This window comes from Tamandua tetradactyla, chromosome 3 (genome assembly GCF_023851605.1).
Source record: "Tamandua tetradactyla isolate mTamTet1 chromosome 3, mTamTet1.pri, whole genome shotgun sequence".
In the NCBI taxonomy this organism is placed as follows: Eukaryota; Metazoa; Chordata; class Mammalia; order Pilosa; family Myrmecophagidae; genus Tamandua; species Tamandua tetradactyla.
The window spans coordinates 205,268,978-205,288,571 of record NC_135329.1 but is presented as its reverse complement, the minus strand read 5'-3'; the positions used below and the strand labels follow the sequence as shown (position 1 = coordinate 205,288,571).

Here is a 19,594-nt window from a genome sequence, read left to right as displayed (position 1 = left end):
AATAAATGACTATTACTATATGGGGAGAAGAGTTAGTGGCTCCATGTTTAAAGGGGGTATAAATGGTTTTGTGAATTTTCAGACATTTTTAAACAGCTCATCAACGTGTGACTTTGCAATAAGGTTAATGATGTCATAAAAAATACTTTCTAATGCTCACTTTAGTAACCATACAATCATAATAAATCTTACTACCCCATCTGCTTAAATTAGAAAAATGTCAGTTTTAATATGGTTTATCACTTTTGTTTGAGAAAGTAAATCAAATAATTGAAATGGAAATAATTTAAACACAAGAAACATGGAAAACTTAATGAGAATTTGACCCCTGCAAAATAGAAAGGGGAAGAAAAATAAAGGGATGAAAACTAGTGTTTTTCATGCACCTACTATGTGCCTGACATATTGTATGCATTAACTCTTTCACTGTTCCCAGCACTCCTCAATGTTAAGTAATATTATTACCCTTTTTTACAAATGAAAATTCTGAGGTTTACAGAAGACCAGTGATTTACCAGCAGTTGTCATCTAGACACTCTGTAGGCTGGGATTCAAACTGTCTTCCCATAACTGTACTAATAGCCCCTTGCCAATATTTATTGAGATTGATACATATTTTATACATGCATTCAAATGACTAACATTTTAGCCCGCTTTCAAAAAGCTATAATTACATCATAAGCATTTTTTCCAGCTGCAGCACTGTTTCATAGTTATCCTTTTCAATGGTCTGCTAATATTTTAATATTTCTTTGATATGCTGGACTACAAGATCATTCACCATTTCCCTGACCTGGGCTGGGAACCATGACCTAGAGTAAATCTGGTTCAACCAAATTTCTAGAGATTGTTCTAATTTTTTTCTGGATCAACTTTTGTATATATAACTTATCTGGGCCTTGCCAATTTTTTTTTGTCATTTTCCTTGAAATGGTTTTTATTAACAAGATTAGACCTGCTTGGATAATTACAGGGGTGTAAGTACATGAAATTAGGAATGTGTTTATGTGCCTAATGTTGCTCCTTGTTGAACCCAAAACCCTCTTCTAACGTCAAGAATGGTTTCTTGCTCAAAAGGAACCTGTTTGCAAAGGGAGAGATGTTTACTTGGTGCAAAATTTATATTCCGGGTAGTGCATTTCCTAATTTAATTTGTTTGGTCAATTTAGGTGAACACCAAAAGTACAAGGTATCTTGAAAAGGGCATGAGATTTTGTTGGTTTGTCCAGGTTAGTGTGATGCCCCAATATATCCCAGAGTAATTTGGGTAGTGAATAAAGAAGTATTTGCAAAGTCCCCTTAGGGGAATGGGGAGAAAGGGGGAAATATTCAGCTTCCCCATTTGGATAATTTCTGATATTCTCACAAGCAGTGGGGGCAACCGAATCAATAGGCTGAGCCCTCAATCTTGGGATTTGCCTCTATGAAACTTATTCCTGCAAAAGATAAGCTAAATTTACTTAAAATTAAGCCTAAGAATCACCGCCCAGAGAACTTCTTTTGTTGCTCAGATGTGGCCTCTTTCATTAAGCCAACATGGCAAGTGAACCCACTGCCCTCCCCCACTACTGACAGGGGTGTAAGTCTCCCTGGCAACTTGGGACAGAAATCCTAGGATAAGCCAGGACCCCGCATCAAGGGATTGAGAAAACCTTCTTGACCAAGAGGGGGAAGAGAGATATATAGATATCCGTTTTCAGTTTATGATGCATTTGAGTGGCTAAAGTGAAGTATCTCAAACTGTACAACTGTGTTTCAGTAGCCTTGTTTCATGAAGATGATTGTATAACAATATAGTTTTTACAATGTGACTGTATGATTGTGGAAATCCTCTATCTAATGCTCTCTTTATCTAGGGTATGGACAGAAGAGTACAAAATATGGATTAAAAAATAAACAAAAATAGGGTGAACGAAGGTTAAAATTAATTGGGTAGATGGAAATATTAGTGGTCAATGAGTGGGGGGGTAAGGGGTATGGTATGCATTAGTCTTTTCTTTTTTATTTCTTTTTCTGGAGTGATGCAAACGTTCTAAAAAATTATCATGGTAATGAATACACCACTATGTGATGATATTGTGAGCCATTGATTGTACGCCATGTATAGAATGTTCATATGTTAAAAAAAAAAAAAAAAAAAAAGGAACCTGTTTGCATTGTAAAGCAGCACTTTGAGACCCACCTGGGAGGTTGAGGACCCCAATGTCCCTGAGAGTGGCAAGATGAGGGTGCACCACCCATCTCCAGCCAGTAGATGTCTCTGTTTCATTCACCCTCCATTGCAGGTTCCTCTGAAAGGGAAGGCTTAGGAGCAAAACCTGGGTGGAAGGTTGTTCCATTCTTTTGTCTCCCACCAGCCTCTACCTCCACTCTCACTCCCCTCCCCAACCCAGTGTCCTGATTTCAGGCATGCAGGTAATTAATCCAAGGACTGCCTTTTGAGTTTAAACACATGCTCTACTTCTCCCAATCTGTTTGCAAAGTGGGAATGGTGACTGAAAACAACCTCTGCAGAGCTGAAATCTTTTCCTCTTTAAATAGCACCATATTCTGAACTGAAGGTTGTATTACTGAGTCATAACAATTAATTACATTTGGAGGTGAGAAGACAGGATTTAACGCTCTAATGTGATTTGAATTTAGGCCGTTATCTCATCCCACTGCTATTTAAAACAAAATCACTTTTCCATGGAAAGCATCTGCAGCTAAGGATGGTTCAAAGCTTAAGTCTGAAGCCGTCCCTGGCAACCGAATATTCCTGTTTTAGCTTCGTGAGGGATTTAACATGCACATTCGGATCTTCCAGACCTTTGTAATGACGTGCATCTTTTTCTACGTAGGGATTCAAGAAAAGAGGATCGGGGGCTGGGAAAGGTCTAATATTTTCCTCAGGAATTTTCATCATTTTCCAATGATGAGTTATTGAAAAAGTAAAAACAGCCACATAAGGTTGACATGCCAACATCTAATCAGAAGGGATTTATTGATGGGCCCAGAGCAAGTAGCACAGACTGGGGAAGCTGATGAGGAAGCCAAGTGGTTTCTCCCCCAGGCAGGAGTGGGTAGGTCCTGAGGACATCCCAGCTGGCAGAGGTCAGCCGGTCAGCTCCTGGGGCTGTTGCTAATGGACTCCGGAGGGAAATTTGGAAATCACTCTATCCTTGCGAGACAAGGAACTTGGGTCCATCCTCTCCTACCTGGCGGTTCATGTTGCCAGCGCACTTGCGGCTCAGGTCCCAGGCTGTGCAGGGTCTCAGTACCAAATGTCCCGGAGGGTCCTTCTCCCACCCCCTCCGACCCCCTAGCGGGAACTCTCTAAGCCACGCACTGACTGTGACTCCTGGGCAGGGACCTCCACTCAACCAACCTCAGTTGTTCCACACATTCCACGGGAATAATGATAATCCACACCACGGGAAGGAGAGCAGCCTGCGGCGAGCCTTCAGCGTGGCCCCGGGCTTCACTTTGGGTTCTCATAACTTCCCCCAGCGCCTGGTGGATCTCAGGTTGAATGACCGATGGGCCACCTTGCCACGGGCCTCCTTATCCACACATAAGCCCTTCACGGGCACCGCGCCCCTCCCTCTTATCTTTAAGGTCTCAATCGAGACCTTCCCAAGAAAATTGCTCCTTGAGTTCTCGCACATCAGCCCGCTTTATTTTCTTCCCAACATTTATCACCACCTGAAAGAGTATCCGTTCACGTGCTTTCTGGTCCTTGACTGTTCCCGGGACAAGGACGTAGGCCCAGGAGAGAAGGAAGGTCTTTGCGCTGCTGTGTTCTCAGAAGCCAACCCTGGGTGTGGAACGTAATAGGTGCTCAGTTAATTCGAGCAGGAAGAATGAATGAAAGTCTCCTACCCGCCGGCCCGAGAGCGTCTCAAGGGCGCCGGGCACAGCGCCAGGCAGGTCACTGGCGCTCCAGAGGTCCCCGCGGGAGGGAAGCCTGGGGCACCCGGGGGCTACCCTTGGTTGATCAGGACGAGCCCGCTCTCCGGGCCTTTCCCTCCCCAGCCAGGATGTTCCCTTTACCAGCCCCCAGCCCAGCCTGGGCTTCCCCGGGGAGCCGGGCCGGCGACTGTGGCCTCCCCACCCTCCCCTCGCCGGGATTTGGGGGCCGCCCCGGGCATGCTCAGAGCGCGCAGGTCCGGGCGGCGGCGGCGGGGGAGGAGGGAGCGGCCGCCACCGCCGCGGTGCGCTCGCGGGGCCCGGGCGGAGCTGCGCAGTCCTCCGGCAGCTGCGCCAGGACAGAGGCGCGCCGCCCTGCCCACAAGTTGCCGGCAGCCGAGCGCGGCGCCGCCTCCTCCCGCTCTCAGCCCCCTTGCGCTCACCCGGTGGCGGTCGCCGGCGCCAGGACGCACGTCCCGCGGCCACCGACCCCAGATGTAAAGCGGGACCGCAGCCCCTCGCCCGCCGGCGCGATCGACGGTCTCGCCAGAGTCTCCTCGGCCAAACCCCGCGGCTGGAAGATGTGGCAGCCGGCCACTGAGCGCCTGCAGGTAAGGGGCACCCGGGCGGCCGGGGGCCAGCCTGGAGGAGGTGCCCGGGCTGAAGGAAAGAGAAGGCGCCGCTTGTAGGAGATTTGCTCAAAGCGAACGTGTAGGACGCGTCGATGTGAACAGGATGCTGTCGGCTTAGCCCCGCGCGGGGCACCGGGCGGTGGTGAGGGGTGGGTGATGAAATGAACCAACGCATGGTTTCGGGCGTTACAACTTTTGCTTGGGGGGCTTGTGTGCATGCCAGTGCACATAATGTTGGATTTTTTTCTGATCAGCAATTTTAAATTTTAAATTGTTGATATTAGACCTAATTTACTGGTCTAAGATTAGGATTTTTGAGTCCGGATTTTTTTCCTTCTTTCCATTTTGTTTCCAGGAAGAGTAGAACAAATGACTTGCGAAAGCATCCTTTTGCCAGTATGACTTGGAAATATCAAGCTTGGTTTGGCTTGATCGTGGTATGCTACTTTTCCCCTCCTCTTCATTGGGGCTCTCTCTTCATCACCCCAAGAATCCAAGCTATCTCCCCCAGATATCTGAAAATCAAAAGTTAAGTTCAGGAAGAAATAGTTATCTCCTAGGCCATTCCTTCAAAAGTTTTTCACTGCTGCCTCCAGAAATATCGAAGGAGAGTCACTGCCTTTGATTTGGGTTCTGAAGCTAGGGAGAGGAGGAGGGAGTCAAAGAGAGGAAGAGGGGTGTTTTCAGTGACACTTGGGGTCCCCCAGGATCCAGCTGGCATGGGGTTTGATGACTGCCTTTGGCTTGCAAATATTCTCTAGAGGGAGGGCAGTTACTTGGCCACACAAAATTCACTGAATCCTATAGTTAAACTTTTGGCAGGCTCAGAGCTACACTGTTTCATAGTAAACTTTGAAGAAGTGTTTAAGTGGTAAAATACAGCACCCTGGGAGGCTAAGTCTGTAAACCTCAGACAGTGGAAGGGAACCATGGCTGGCTGGAGAGGCTTTTCAATGAAAATTCAAAGCTCCAAACCCCGACTGTCCCGCCGAGGCTGGGAAAGGCCAGTCTTTGCCTATGAGACCTCATATTCATGACTAACCAGTGGAGGGCATTGCATTTGGCAGAAACAGATGCAGCACAGCTCCTTTCCAGGGCTCCCTGGATCTGTGATTTGTGGGTTCACGTGAACAGAGGCTGAGACACCAGGCCAATCCCTCAGGTCCCAAACAGAAAAGACAAGAAAATGGACCTTTTGCCTTGGAGTGGGGAGGTGGGTGACTGGCCTAAGCCCCTCTTCACCTAATTAAGGGGATATTGACATTAGGCTCTGAATGATCTGCGAAAGGTGATGGAATGTATTGTGACCTCGGCACCAGGTACCAGTAGTGCCTTTGAATTGCTTGTTCTGTCCAAGGCTTGGATTCAGATTCTCCTGTAAAGGGGGGGAGTGGCTGGGGAGGGGGAGGGGGGGTCTCCTATCCCAGTGCCCCGAATTCCTTTAGTCCGCTTTCGTGGCCTGGTGATCTTGCTTCTGGAGAGTTTGTGAATTTTTGTCTCTTGAAGTTTTCCCTACCCAGCCTGTTTCACTTAGGGAATCCTGAGCACTGCTGAGCACATGACTCTTGGGGGGTGGGGTGAGGCTGTAGCTCTGCTTGTGCTCTGCCTGGAGATTGTTCCTTACTAGAAATGTCTCTTTTCTCTTCTGTGAAATGTATACATGTGCAATTTGGCATGTCTCCTTAATTACCGTGCTCCTTTGCAAGACATTTATTTTGCATTGAGGTATAATGTCGAAAGAGCCTGGATTTTAGGCTTTTAAAAGCTCAGGTAAACATGGCTTATCACTGATTACAAACCTGTTTGTGTCATCGTTGAAAGCCGCTGACCAATACGGGGTCCCACCTCATGGTGCCCCAATTCAAATTGGTATAGGGGCTGGTTCTCTTTTCAAAGTATGTCTCAAGCCTTGTGATTATAAAGTGAGCCACATGGAGGAAAAATCTTCAGTACTCGTGGCTACTTCCCCAATAGCTGCTCAACTATTTAAAACACATGATTTTTATGTTTTTACTTCTTGCTTCTGGCAGAGGGAGTTATTGAGGGTGAGGTGGTAAGTGAGCTGCCTGTAATAATATTTTATTTACATTCCTTGCGGTTATCTTTGTCACGGTTCCTGTTTGCTGAATGGAATATTTTCTTCCCTTTTAGTCTCAAGCGCCATCATATAGAAACAGCCTTTCCCCTTTCCATTGCTCCTCAAAGAGTGGGAAGCTTTCCCATCCCAGATTTCACAGGCATGGAAATGACAACGAAAATCGTGCTCGATGGGAAAACAGATGATGAGCCCAGCTCTTTAACAAAGTCTAGGCTCCACCCTCCTTTGAAAAATCTTTTTAACCTTCTCAAACAACCTCATTTTTTCCTCATTAATTTTTAATACACACTTTTTCATTCATATGAGCTGGAATGATAAATACTCAAGGAAATATTCAAAGAGCTTTCTAATAAGACCAAGGAGTCAATTTCCTATACAAATATCTAGGAACAAAAGAAGGAAGGGGAGAAAGGAACGACATCTTTTCTTAATTTATTTTATTAGTTCCTATTAGATAATGCTGATTCAGAGGATCAGTTTCAGAAATTTGTTTAGACCAGACGGCTGCATTCCAGCTAATCAAAGTCCAGCAACCGGCTCCTTTGCTCAGGCAATGGGGCTCTTTGATCAAGTTTGATTATCATTATCATTATCATTATCCACTGACTTGCCAAACGAAATGATGCCGGTATTTCCTGATTTGACATTTAGCTGTTTGACCCAAATCCAGCACAGGCGGAGGGACCTGTTGCCCCAGGCAGGGCTGAGCTGGGTAATTTCTCATTCAGTCACACGAACTGCAGCAAGTTCGTCTGCTCCCTTGAATGTTAAAACTTCTGTTATATCCCATTTGAGCCCTCACTGGGAGTTTCTGCCATTAAAAATATAGTAGGACCAAAAAGGATGTGAAAATTTAAATTAGCAACCCATCTTTTAAAAATGAATAAATATTTAATTCTTCCCTTTTCACCTTCTCCTCTACAGAGTGGATTTTTTTTTTTTCTTGGAGGTGCTCAGGAGTCTTACATTTTTAAAGCAGATTTGAAAAGTAAAGGAGACTTCTTAGGGTACGTATTGGTTTTTAAAAATAGAGAGGAGAGATTCTGTCTAGGTGTTTTAAAATTTGCGTGGGTTTCCTAATTGCTTGATTATTGGGCTGTGTGGACCCCAATAATCGGATGGCAGACCCATTCATGAAGGAGTATTGGTAGACTTAACCTCCAGGAACCATGATGTCTTTGGGAATTGCCAGCTAGATTTTTTTCTAGAGATCAGAAAAGGAGGAGAGCCATAGAAAGATGAATAGAGACTGAGTTTAAAACCAAGGAGGCCTGTATATCCTTCTCTGTGGTAATGTGTGTAACCATCTTCTCATGAGACATGCTATAAAGGTTCCGATTTAATCGTTTGCCTGCAGTCCCCTGAGATTAAAATTTCTCCATGCCTTATCCAGAAAATACAGAGCTTTTATCCATAAATCTGAATACCAGTGCCTCAGTCTGGATAATTTTTTCTCTCAGACCTCCTTCTTTTTCACTTTCCTTTTGGCCAGTTCTGTTCATAAGTGCTTCCAAAAGTGAGTGAAAAGAGGAAGGGTAGAGAGAAACCTAGATCCTGAAAAATTTTTCTTTTGGCTTCTTGTTAATTCTTGGTTTAGAAAAGGTTGACTGTTTAGGTAAATTATTTTTACCTAAAAAGTGTTTAAGGATGTGAAAATACTTCTCCCTGAATTATTTTGTCCTTTGCCTGGTAGAACTTACTTTGACTTGGGAGTTTGGATGGATCTATGTTTATCTCTATATTATTACACTACTACACGTTCCCCTGAAAAGTGAGACTATTGAACCTTCTAAAACATCACCTGGAGACCACTTGGCCTAGTCCTTTGGGCAATGAGACAATCTGGGTAAATCTGAACCTTTTCCAGGCAGGCCGACTTGACCAAAGAAAGACAGAACAAGGAGAGGGAGATAAAGACAACAGCCTGCTTTGAGCATGGACAGTGTGTGTGCTCGAATTATTTAGCTCATTTATCTCCCATCATCACCTTTAATCCCGTTTTATAGATGAAGAGACTGAAGCTCTGAGAGGTTAAATAATTTTGGTAGGGTCATGCAGCTGGAAATAGAGCTGGGGTTTACACCAGGTGGTTTGACTCCAGAGCTTGCATCTTAACCACTTGGCCGTAGTGCAGAAAGGTAAGGCAAAGTATGATGCTAAGTGCTCTGTACCAGCTGGTTTTGTTGGTATGAATAAATAGAATTAGGACAGTGGTAGAGTCCTTGGCTCAGAGAGGCTGTGTTCCTATTTCTTGTTGGAGCAGTGTGCCCAAATCTTTTTACAAAGGGCTATCTTGACTATCTTTTGGTGATTCAAAATTTCTGGGGGGAATAAAATGCTGTGTTGTATTCAAACTGAAATTCCTTAGTGCCATTTAAGTCTTCCAGTTGGAGTTCATGGTATTTATCCACACTTGAAAGCTGATAATCGAGGTGGATCATGTATGCAGTCATTGGAAGTTCAGTTATAAAGCAGGGGGCAGGGGTAGGAGGTTGGAGAGTGGGAGAGCAATTGTTTAGACATAAGGAAAAGCCAGTCTTTAAGAGGCACTACACTGGGTCTCTCACCAAACTCTGGTTTGCGAGCCTTTCCTCCCCTTCCACTTGAGTGAGCACAAAGCCAATGGGCCTTAACATTCATAAAAAGAAAACATGGAGTTATTAATTTCAGTCCTAAGTTGTTCTCAGAAGTACAATTCTACCTTCCATCACTGGGTCGTTCTCTGAGATTGTCAGCAAAATCACTATCAAGTGATTTGCAAAATGCTAGCCTTGGGAAAAAGGAATTTACTGTCCCTTGCTTACCCATTGCCTCATGGGGCTTTGTTTAATGTTGACTGTACTGGGTTATCTTCAGATGTTAGGCAATTTTGCATTTTGTTTGATGTTCCAGATTAGCCTTCTCCTCCCACTTTTCATTGCCACTGACTCCCTTCCACCCTCTCAGTTAGCCCTGGAGGCGACCATGGAAGAGTTGGAAATGGACAGCCCCAAGATTAGGCCACCACTGGGGTATTTTGCTCCACAAATAGCAGCAGTTCAGGAACTCCTTAATGGGCAGCAAATAAAATGAGTCCAGAAAAACTCAATGACTGTAGTGTGCTTCTCTCAGCCACTCTTGGGCATAAATCTAAACGGAGGCTTTATATAAGTAGGACCAGAAGAAATAGTTGAGATGTTTGTCCAAAAACCTCCTTAAAGTTAGTGGAATTAGTCTACTCTCATTTAAAAGCTTACAAAAAAGTTTTGTTCTCAATTAAGCTGCTCACCAGTGATAAAGCATCAGAGCATTCTCCAGGTTTAACCCCCTCAGTTCAAGGACTGGAAAATGGGGGTGAAAAGGGGAAGGCAGACTTGCTGTGTGCCTGTGGCATGTTTCAATGCCCCCAAAGCTCAGTAAGCTCTCTCACTTGATGCTGACTCCACGTGCGTGCCTTCCCTTACTGAGGTCTTCTTTCCCATGCAGGACAGTTCAGGGTTGCTGTGTCCTTGTAAGTTGTGGCTGAGGTCTTTCTTTGACTAAGTTCCATAATGACCTTATTAGGCAATTTGTTTCCTGTATAATATCAGGAATCATTTGGTGCTAAAAACAAGCCACTCTCTCTCTCCCTATTCATAATTTTGACTTAGACCCTTATTAGCAAAGTTTTGGTTGAGTTTTGAGATTTCTCTGAGCCTTGTTTTCCCTAACTATAAAATGGAGAGATCTATTTTGCAGAGATCTTGGTATGCAATATGTGCTCAATAAACAGGGGCACTTTTTGCTTAATACTCTCAGGGTTGGTCACTTTAGGAACTGATTTCGCTTTCTGGGGCTACCATAACAAGGTACCACCGACCAGATGAGTTAAAACCACAGAAAGCTACTGCCACACAGTTCTGGAGGCCAGAAGTTGAGATCAAAGTGTCAGCTGGGCCATGCTTACTCTGAACACCGGAGGGAAGATTTGGTTACGTGCTTCTCTCCTGTCTTCTGGCGTTGTCTTGCCGGCCATCCCTGCGTTCTCTGCTTCCACTAGTGAATGGCATTCTTCCCTCTGTCTGTCTCTCTGTGTCCAAATTTCCTCTTCTGATAAGGACCCAAGTCACACTGGATTAGGCTCCACCCTCCTGCAGTTTGTTCTCATCTTAACTAACAACATCTTCAAAGGTCGTATTTTCAAATAGGGCCGCATTCACAGGACTCGGGGTTAGGACAGGAGTATATCTTTTCTGGGGGCACAATAAAATTCATCATCGGAACAGAAAGCCCTGACTTCATGTCCCTGAGTTCATGTCTAAGCTCCTTTCTTCTCTCCCATAAATCTTTATGGTACATCTCGTAGGTCCAAGCATCAGGCTGGGTGTGAGTGGAGGACAGTGGAGTGGAGGGGCAATCTCTGAGAAGAGGGGCGCACTTCTTAGCCTGGAGGACCTCACAGTCCCGTCCCTTGTCATTTGGAGCTGGGAGTCACATTTTTCTATTTCCTGGTGTGATCACAACTTTTATGTTTCCGTTCAGAGTGAAGATCCCTGGCTGGTTCAGCTTAGTAAGTTTGGCTCAATCTGTGCTTAACTCCAGGGAAGGTCCTTTTACTCTTGATTTGTAGACTGGTGAGATGCACCAAACGTACTTCCTTTTAAAGCTGGGGATGGAGAGGACGCTCGTCTGTCTCACGAGTGCATGTGATAGGGAGAGAGGCCCTGCCCCCGGGGGCCTCGCCACTTGGGTCCCTGTGGGGAGAATCCTGGTTTGGGTCTGTGTTTGACGTACCTAACACACCTTTAATTTCTGCCCGGGTGATGGCCTTGAGGTCAGGATGAAGTATTGATTTTTTCATGTGACAAATATATGGAAGGCTGTCAGACTGAAAGCAGCTTACTGTTATTAGGCAGTTCCCGTGTGTACTATTGGGTCCATAGTGCACTGCTCCCGATTTTAGGGCAATGAAGCCATTTTTTTTTTCAAATTAAAATCTTAATGTTTTATTCATATATAAGACATAAAAAATCAGACACTTCAAGGTTTGTAGTTCTGTTATGGTTCAGTAACTTTGACGTTTCCTTATTGTAGATTTTCTCCAGACTGACTTACTCTCAATGAGGTGAAGTTTTCCTAATAACTTAATGACGAGACTATTAGAAATGAAGGAGGAGAAAGAAAAAGATAAGAAACCACATAGCAAGCTCTTCATGATGGGGAGCCATGGGAAAGAAAACTGTGGCGCCCTCTTCAATGAAGAGCTCTTAATTTTTTTTTCAATTTTATTGAGATATATTCACATATCACACAAACCATCCAAAGTATATAACCGTGGACTCACAGTATCACCACATAGTTGTGCCTCTGTACCTCTAATCGGCTTTAGAACATTTTCATTACTCCAGAACAGAAATAAGAATAAAAATGAAACCCAAATCCTCTCATACAGCTTATTCCCCCCTATTGCTGACCTGTGGTATGGGTGTAGTAAATCTGTTACTGTTGATGAAAGAATATTGAAATATTACTGTTAACTATAGTCTCTAATTTTCAATAGCTATGTTTTTTTTCACATACCCCTCTATTTCTATTTTTTTATGTTTGTAATGATTCATGCAAGAATTTACTTGTGTACGTGACTTTGAACAGCCACTTGCAACCCAACTCACCTACAATAATAAATCACTATTTCTTATCATCCCAAACCAAGCTACCTTTGCCTCTATCCCTTCCCAAACATTTAAATTCAGCCTCGTTAACAATTTGGTACAAATGAGCCAACTGCTCCCCCTTCTCTCGCTTCTGTCTATCTCTAGGTACCCTATATTCTACCTTTTTCCCCCATGCGTGTCTTTATTTTATTACCCATGTAACGATGCACTGGGGAAAGGGGGTATCCATCACAAGGTTTTTGCAATCACACCATCACAAGACAAAAGTTCTACAGTTATACAATCATTATCAGAGATCAAGGCTACTGGATTACTGTTCATCAATTTCAGGTATTTCCTTCTGTCTAGTCTAACACACCAGAAACTTAAAAGAAAAATCTATATAATGAGTCCTTAGTGATAGTTAATATACAGCTATATATACAGTTACTCCAGATTATGCACACATGGACGATTCACATAGTCTGGCTACAATTTTCAGCAGCTTTATGTCCAAATTGGGCGGAGGAGAGAGGGAGGCTCTGGTTAAAGTTCCGGGGTAATATTTCCTTAAAGCCAGGTGGTGCTGACTGGTGAACTCTCATTTAGAGGGTTTTATTGGTTATTTTTACTTTTCCATTCAGGTTGTCATCCATGTATGGGAAAAAAAAAAAAAAAAACAAGAAATATTCAATACCATTTGTTGCAGAGTTTCATAGTGATAATTGTGGTAATAGCATAATAATACTAGCAGCTGACTTTTATTTAGCACTTATTGTGTTCCATGCACTTATCTGCACTTATCTGTCTTCACAACAACGCTCTGAGCTGGCATTCGGATTCAGCAGGCTAGCTGAAGTGTCCACACTTTTCAGCACTGTCTTGGGTATCAGATATTTTGCTTTGCACGAAAACATAAATAATCTTTGAGAAAAATCCCAAAGGGCATATATTTTATTTTCTCATTTTATGGACGATGTAATGAATGTTCAGAGATTATAGGTAACTTTTGCAGGTGTCCCTTAACTACCTATCGGTTCTCCCACCTTTTCCTCTGCTCACAGTGTGATAAGGTAGTAGGTGATAATACCTTGATCTCAGGGAGGTTGATAAATCTCAATCATGATAATGTTATTCCACCTGGCCAGTGGCTGGCTTTAAGCATGGTCAGAGACCAATTTTTAGCCATTGGAATATAAGAGGACATCTAGGGATGGCCTCCTTTCGTGAATAACAAATGAAGCTTCTTGACAAAATAGCTCTTTGCCCCTCATCTCTCCTTTTCCTGTCTTGAGTATAGATGTGATGTCTGGTGCTGCAGCAGCCATTCTGTGATTTTGAAGTAACAATCAGGCTAAAAGCCAATCCACGAAGGAGGCTGGAGTGATAAGAGTGAATGGGCTTGGATCTCTGATAGTATCATAAGATGCTGCTGGACCAACCTCCTATTTTTGTCATATGTTTTTTATGTGAAAAAGCTACCTCCCCTCCTATTTGTTTAAGCCTGTATATTGGTTGGTTCTATTATGACTTGCAATTTTGGAATTTCTAACTTACCTGGTTGTTATGGAATTTTCAAACCCAGGTCTCCCTGTCTTATTGATGAGATCACAATGTGTTTTGACTGTGTTATGTCGCTGTACTTCCAGTGGCCTTTCTTATTAGTGTGCCCAAGTTTCATATACTGGAATAAATGAATGTATCTGTATTACATGTCCTTTTGATACCTAATATAAATTTGTTTTTCTATTGTGGATTTGAAAAACAAAACGAAACAACAACACAAAAACAAACAATAAAGAAGAACTAAGCTACTGCTTCTTTCCTCCTTTTCTGCTTCTGGTTTAACTTCATAGGAAAAGTGGTGAGCCCGAGTGTAACATGTAACATACTGCTAAAGGGGAGCCTTTGGAAGATATGGCAAATGTGCTTCAAGAGAGAGTTAAACCTGGTAATTAAAAGTTATGGGCTGAGGTGTGAAAGATAGTCACTTAAAGTGGACTTCAGTGAAACTTTGTTTTCCAGATCGGCCATGACCAAAGGAGAACTAAGATTTTGTCCCCCAAAAAATCTATGTTCTCAGAGTCTAGGCAAGCTCTCTGGGCTGCAGGCCTCTGTGATTTGCCTCTTCCCAATCCAGGAAAACTTTTGGGGATACATTTTATACCGCCTCCAGGAAGCCTCATGGTGTGTCGGCCTGATGATTTGTTTCTGCTTGGTTATCTTTCTTATTTTCCACTTGGTAACCTTATGCATTTATTCTAGTGAAGAGCTTATTATCGTTTTGGAACTCAGTTTTAAGACAGAAGTGTCATTGGGCGTCATAATGCTTGCTTTCCTGAGTAAGGCTCTCTTTTCAATACAGCGGCTACGTTGACGCAAACAGTTCAGTCCTTGTGAAACACGACTGAGCCACCCTTATTGGGTTTGTGTTTCTCAGAGGAAAGAGTAATTCAAATTTTAAAATGCTCGTGATCGTTTTCTTGATATTGTGTGCATGTGAAGGGGAGCAGAGTGGAGAGTTATCAAGAGAGGGTCTGCTCCTTAATCAACACCCTTCCTCAAGAACAGATCCATCCTAACCCTTTCATGACGAGACCTTCCACTTGGTTCCTTTGTCATCACTGGATCTGAAGATAAACACCCTGGTTCTGGAGCCGCTTCTTCCCTCTGGGAGCCGGGGCTTGCACGCGTTTATATCAGCGTGCGCCCAACTTCCCTTCCGGCGGGAGAGCCCTCCTGTTGCACGAGTCACCTATGATGTGGGATAGTGGAAACTGCTATTTTCTTTCTAAGTCTTCAGAAGATGTTGCCTGGCAAGTGAGCTGGCAACTGCTGGACCATAGCACTGACGGGCAGCACTTTTCCTTCCGGACTTCAATTTTGGAGGCTTAGTGTAGAATCTTCTTTGGGGCATCTGCCACATGCCAATAGTTTGCTCCGTTAGAACCAACCTCCCTGCCCACCTCCACAAAAATGCAATGAAATTTTTTTCCAAGTGGTGGTGGAGATGTTACCTGGAGTTCTACATCTGCTACATTCAGCCTCTGCAATTTTATAATTGATTGTATTAGAAATTACAAAATAATATCTATTTAGGGTAACAAATCAAGCAGGTTAAAGTGTATAAAGAAGTTAATAATCTTGTCCCTTCCTCCATTCCTCAGTTCTACCCACAAGTAGTCTGTCTGGTAGGTATTTCCCACACAATTTTCCCCAGGCTTTTGCAAACATATGCAAATATATACACTCGTATTTATGCTTTATTCTCACGTATTTAAATAATATAAGCATACAGTGTATATTGCTCTGCAACTCTTTGTTTTCACTTTACAATCTTTCATGAGATCTCTTCTTGTCAATAGTTTCAACTCATTCTTTCTAGTGCTTGCACAGAACTGTGTGTCAGAGCTGAGCTGTAACGTCTTCATTCGTTCCTCTGTGTCTGAGCATTTTAGTTGTGCCCAGTTCTTTTGTTTTTCTCTGTAAGTAATGTTATTATAACTATCTGTGCATATCTTTATATACCGGGTCTTTCATTTCTTTAGCCTAGATTGCCAAAGTTGGAATTGCTAAATCAACCTGTTCTAGTTTGCTAGCTGCTAGAATGCAATATACCAGAAACGGAATGGCTTTTAAAAAGGGGAATTTAATGAGTTGCTAGTTTACAGTTCGAAGGCCGAGAAAATTCCAGTGAAAACAAGTCTATAGAACTGTCCAATCTAAGGCATCCAGGGAAAGATACCTTGGTTCAAGAAGGCCAATGAAGTTCAGGGTTTCTCTCTCAAGTGAGAAGGCATGTGGCGAACACAGTCAGGGCTTCTCTCTCAGCTGGAAGGGCACATGGCGTACATGGCGTCGTCATCTGCTAGCTTTCTCTCCTGGTTTCCTATTTCATGAAGCTCCCCGGGAGGCATTTTCCTTCTTCGTCTCCAAAGGTTGCTGGCTCGTGGACTCTCTGCATCTCATGGCTACTCGTTCTGCTCTCTCTGAATCTCTCATTCTCCAAAATATTTCCTCTTTTATAGGGCTCCAATAAACCAATCAAGACCCACCCAAATGGGTGGAGACATGTCATCACCTAATCCAGTTTAACAACCATTCTTGACTAAATCACATCATCCAGGGAGATGATCCAATCACAGTTTCAAACATACAGTATCGAACAGGGATTGTTTTACCTTTATGAAATGGGATTTATATCAAAACATGGCTTTTCTTAGGGGGCATACTTCCTTTCAAACCAGCACACAACCAGCATGCATATTTTAAATTTTTGCATCTGTTGTTGAGGGCCTTTTTTGAGAGTTCTGCTTTTTGGTTAAAAGTTTCTGGGATTTTGACAAAGTTACAAAGAGGGCAGTTCACTAGAGAGATGATACTCTTTTCAACAAATGATGCCAGACGAATTGGGCACCTGTATGCATACAATAACAACATCAACAAACCTCAAAACTTTGATCCCTATCTCTCATCATGTACAAAAATTACTTCAAGCTGTACCAAAGACGTAAATGTAAAACCCGAACTATAAAACTTCTAGAAGAAAACAGCAGAAAATCTTATGATTTTGTGTACATCTGTGAACACATCACCACAATCAAGATTATGAATTATCCATCACCCCTAAAAATTTCATTGGGTTAGGTCAAGATTTCTTAGAATGACAACAAAGCATGGTCAATAAAAGAAAAATCTGATTAATTGGACTTCATCAAAATTTTAAAACACCTGCTCTTTGAATGGCATTTCTAAGAGAATGGAAAGATAAGACACAGACTGGGAAAAATATTTAGAAATCATATATATGATAAATGACTTGTATCTGAGATAGAAAACTCTCAAAACTCAGTTATAAGAAGATACACAATCCACAATTTGCTGATTAAAATGAGCAAATGATTTGAGCAAAGAAGATATATGGATGACAAATAAGCACATGAAAACATGCACAGCATCATTGTCATTAGTGAAATGCAAATTAAAACCAAAATGAGATGTCATTACAAGAATATTAGAATGGCTAAAATTACAAAGACTGACCATGCCCAGTGCTGACAAGGATGGGAAGGGACACCCTTGCTGGTGGGGATGTAAAGTGAATGGCACAGCCACTTCAGAAAGAGAGTTTGGGAGTTTCTTATAAAATTTAACATATACCTGCAATATTTCCCAACCTTTCATTCCAAGGTACTTACCCAAGAGAAATGAAAGCCTTTTCCATACATAGACTTTATTTCTTCTTATAGTTATAGTAGCTTTAATGTAGTAGCGGGTAAAGCTGGAAGTAACCTCTCTGTCCATCAGTTGAATCTGATAATACAAATTGTGGTGTATTTATACAATGGAAAGTCATTCAGCAATAGAAAAGAATGAACTATAGAAACACGCAACAGCCTGGATGACTCTCAAAATACTCAGGCTGACTGAAAGAGGTCAGGCCCCCAAAGCTTATACAATATGGTTCTATTTATATACAATTCCACAAAATGCAAAAAACCAATAGTGATAGAGAGCAGGTCGGTAGATGCCTGGGGAAGTCCTGGGAAGAAAGGGTTACAGAGGCACTTGATGAAACTTTTGGGGTGATGGATATGTTTACCATCTTGATTGTGGTGATGTTTCAGGGGTGTTACATGCGTGGAACATCCATAGGGAAAACAATAACAAGAACTAATCTCAAAACAAACCGAGAAAATTTTGCAACTATGCCTGTATGCATTGGTAAAACAAAAAGTGCTTGTGAGATAATAATAACATGCCAGCACAACACAAGGTGTTGGAGGAGACAAACAAACAAACACTGTTTCCTTCCTTGCTTTTGAGACTTCTCTGCAGCTTTCATTGTCTTTTAAGTGGAAAGTAAAATCTCCATCCAAGAATTTAAATAACAAACTCATTTTTGCCCCCTCAAGTTTCTCTTCTCTCCTTTTCAAACATTTCTTCATTTAATACTCGAAATGATATTTTTAAAAAATCTATCCCACTTTGCCCAAGAGTTTTAGTGAAATTGCTAGTGACTGGGCGAGAGAAGAAATCCAGACCAAAGTGTGGAAAAATTGGAGTCGGTGCCTTGCTGACCCCTCCCTTCTGCCGTGCAGCCTTCTTTCTTGATTGCACTCTCAGGGGTTGGCTTCTTCTAGAAGCTGCTTTCAGAGGGGTGAATTTCAGGGACTGTGGCAGCTGGGCTCACCCTCCCACCATCCTCGTCCCGTGTTACAAGGCACGGAGAGAAGACATCATGCAAAACCTATCAGAGACATTGGATCTGGATTGGTTGTGAAGCAATACTTTTTCTCAGAAATATGGAACCTAAAATATTTAGACAGAATGGGGCGATTTTATCAATGAACACTGAGCCTGAGTCAAAATCTACTGAGAAGCATACACTGTAAGGACTTTAGTTTAAAAATACCTTTTCCTTTCAGAGAGGAAAATTGGAGGCATTCACTTCATCTTCCTTTAAAGGAAAAGAGCAAAGAATAGAAGACTTTTTCCCGTAAAAATATGTAGGGAGACCTTATGTGTATTGCCCAACCTCGGCTCTGTTGAGGGTGATGGGGCACGTTAATAATTAACAGGAATTCTCACCTGCCACGTGGGAGACCTGGGTTCGATTCCGTCCTATGCACCTCCCACACCTCGCAAGAAAAAAACAAAATGTTGTGAACAGAATTCCCTATGATATGCATAGCCCATACCTGCCTGTGTGTGTGTGTGTGTGTGTGTGTGTGTGTGTGTGTATGCATAGATAGAGATATACCTATATGTAGGGAGACACATTAAAGAAAAGTAACTGGGACGGCAGGCATGAAACAAGGGTCCCCTGCAAATCAGGTAGTCACTCCTAAATGGTAAGTAAAACGCTACACTTCTGTTCCTAATTATATTCACTTTGGGGGTGAAAGGAAGAAAGGAAACAGATCAACAGAAAATGAGCAAGAAAGCAAGCCGGGAAGACGGGCTGTTGCGCAGCCGGCAGGGCCAAAGGATGTGCAGACAGAGAAAGAGGAAGAAGTGGGAGGGTGGAGGGAGACACGCAGGGCACGGAAGGGTGCTTAGCACTGCCCCGGGCCCATGTGCGCGCTCCACAAAGGTTAGCCATCAAGTGTTAAATGCAGTTGCTGGCATATCGCGATAGGGTTATTTTGAGTGACGTCATCCCATGCGCACACCTTCTTGGGGGTTCCGAATGCTTTGGTGGAATGTCCACCTCTGTTGGAAAACACTGTCCTTTGGATGAAGAGCTTGGGAACGTTGAGGGGAAAATATAAGCAGATACAGAGTCCCAGGGGTGGTGATGCATTGGGGAAATGGGAGCTGGTGAGAGAATACTTTCTGCAGCTGCAGTGCAGGCCGCAGGT

The 19,594-nt window shown here is 43.0% G+C and overlaps 1 protein-coding gene across 6 annotated transcripts in view; it reads left to right on the top strand.

The window, feature by feature from the left end:
• PID1 (phosphotyrosine interaction domain containing 1) overlaps positions 1–19,594 on the top strand; it is a 260,165-nt gene that overhangs the window by 15,113 nt on the left and 225,458 nt on the right. Inside the window, exon 1 of one of the 6 annotated variants that reach the window (XM_077155350.1) lies at positions 4,243–4,499. The exons of 2 other annotated variants lie outside the window; for them this stretch is intronic. In XM_077155350.1, coding sequence (XP_077011465.1) covers positions 4,470–4,499 — 30 coding nt within the window. In that variant the 5' untranslated portion in view covers positions 4,243–4,469. Of the gene's footprint in view, positions 1–4,242; positions 4,500–4,606; positions 5,840–5,925; positions 19,085–19,594 lie in introns of those variants that run through there. 3 more of the 6 variants (XM_077155351.1, XM_077155354.1, XM_077155352.1) reach the window with 3 other exon arrangements.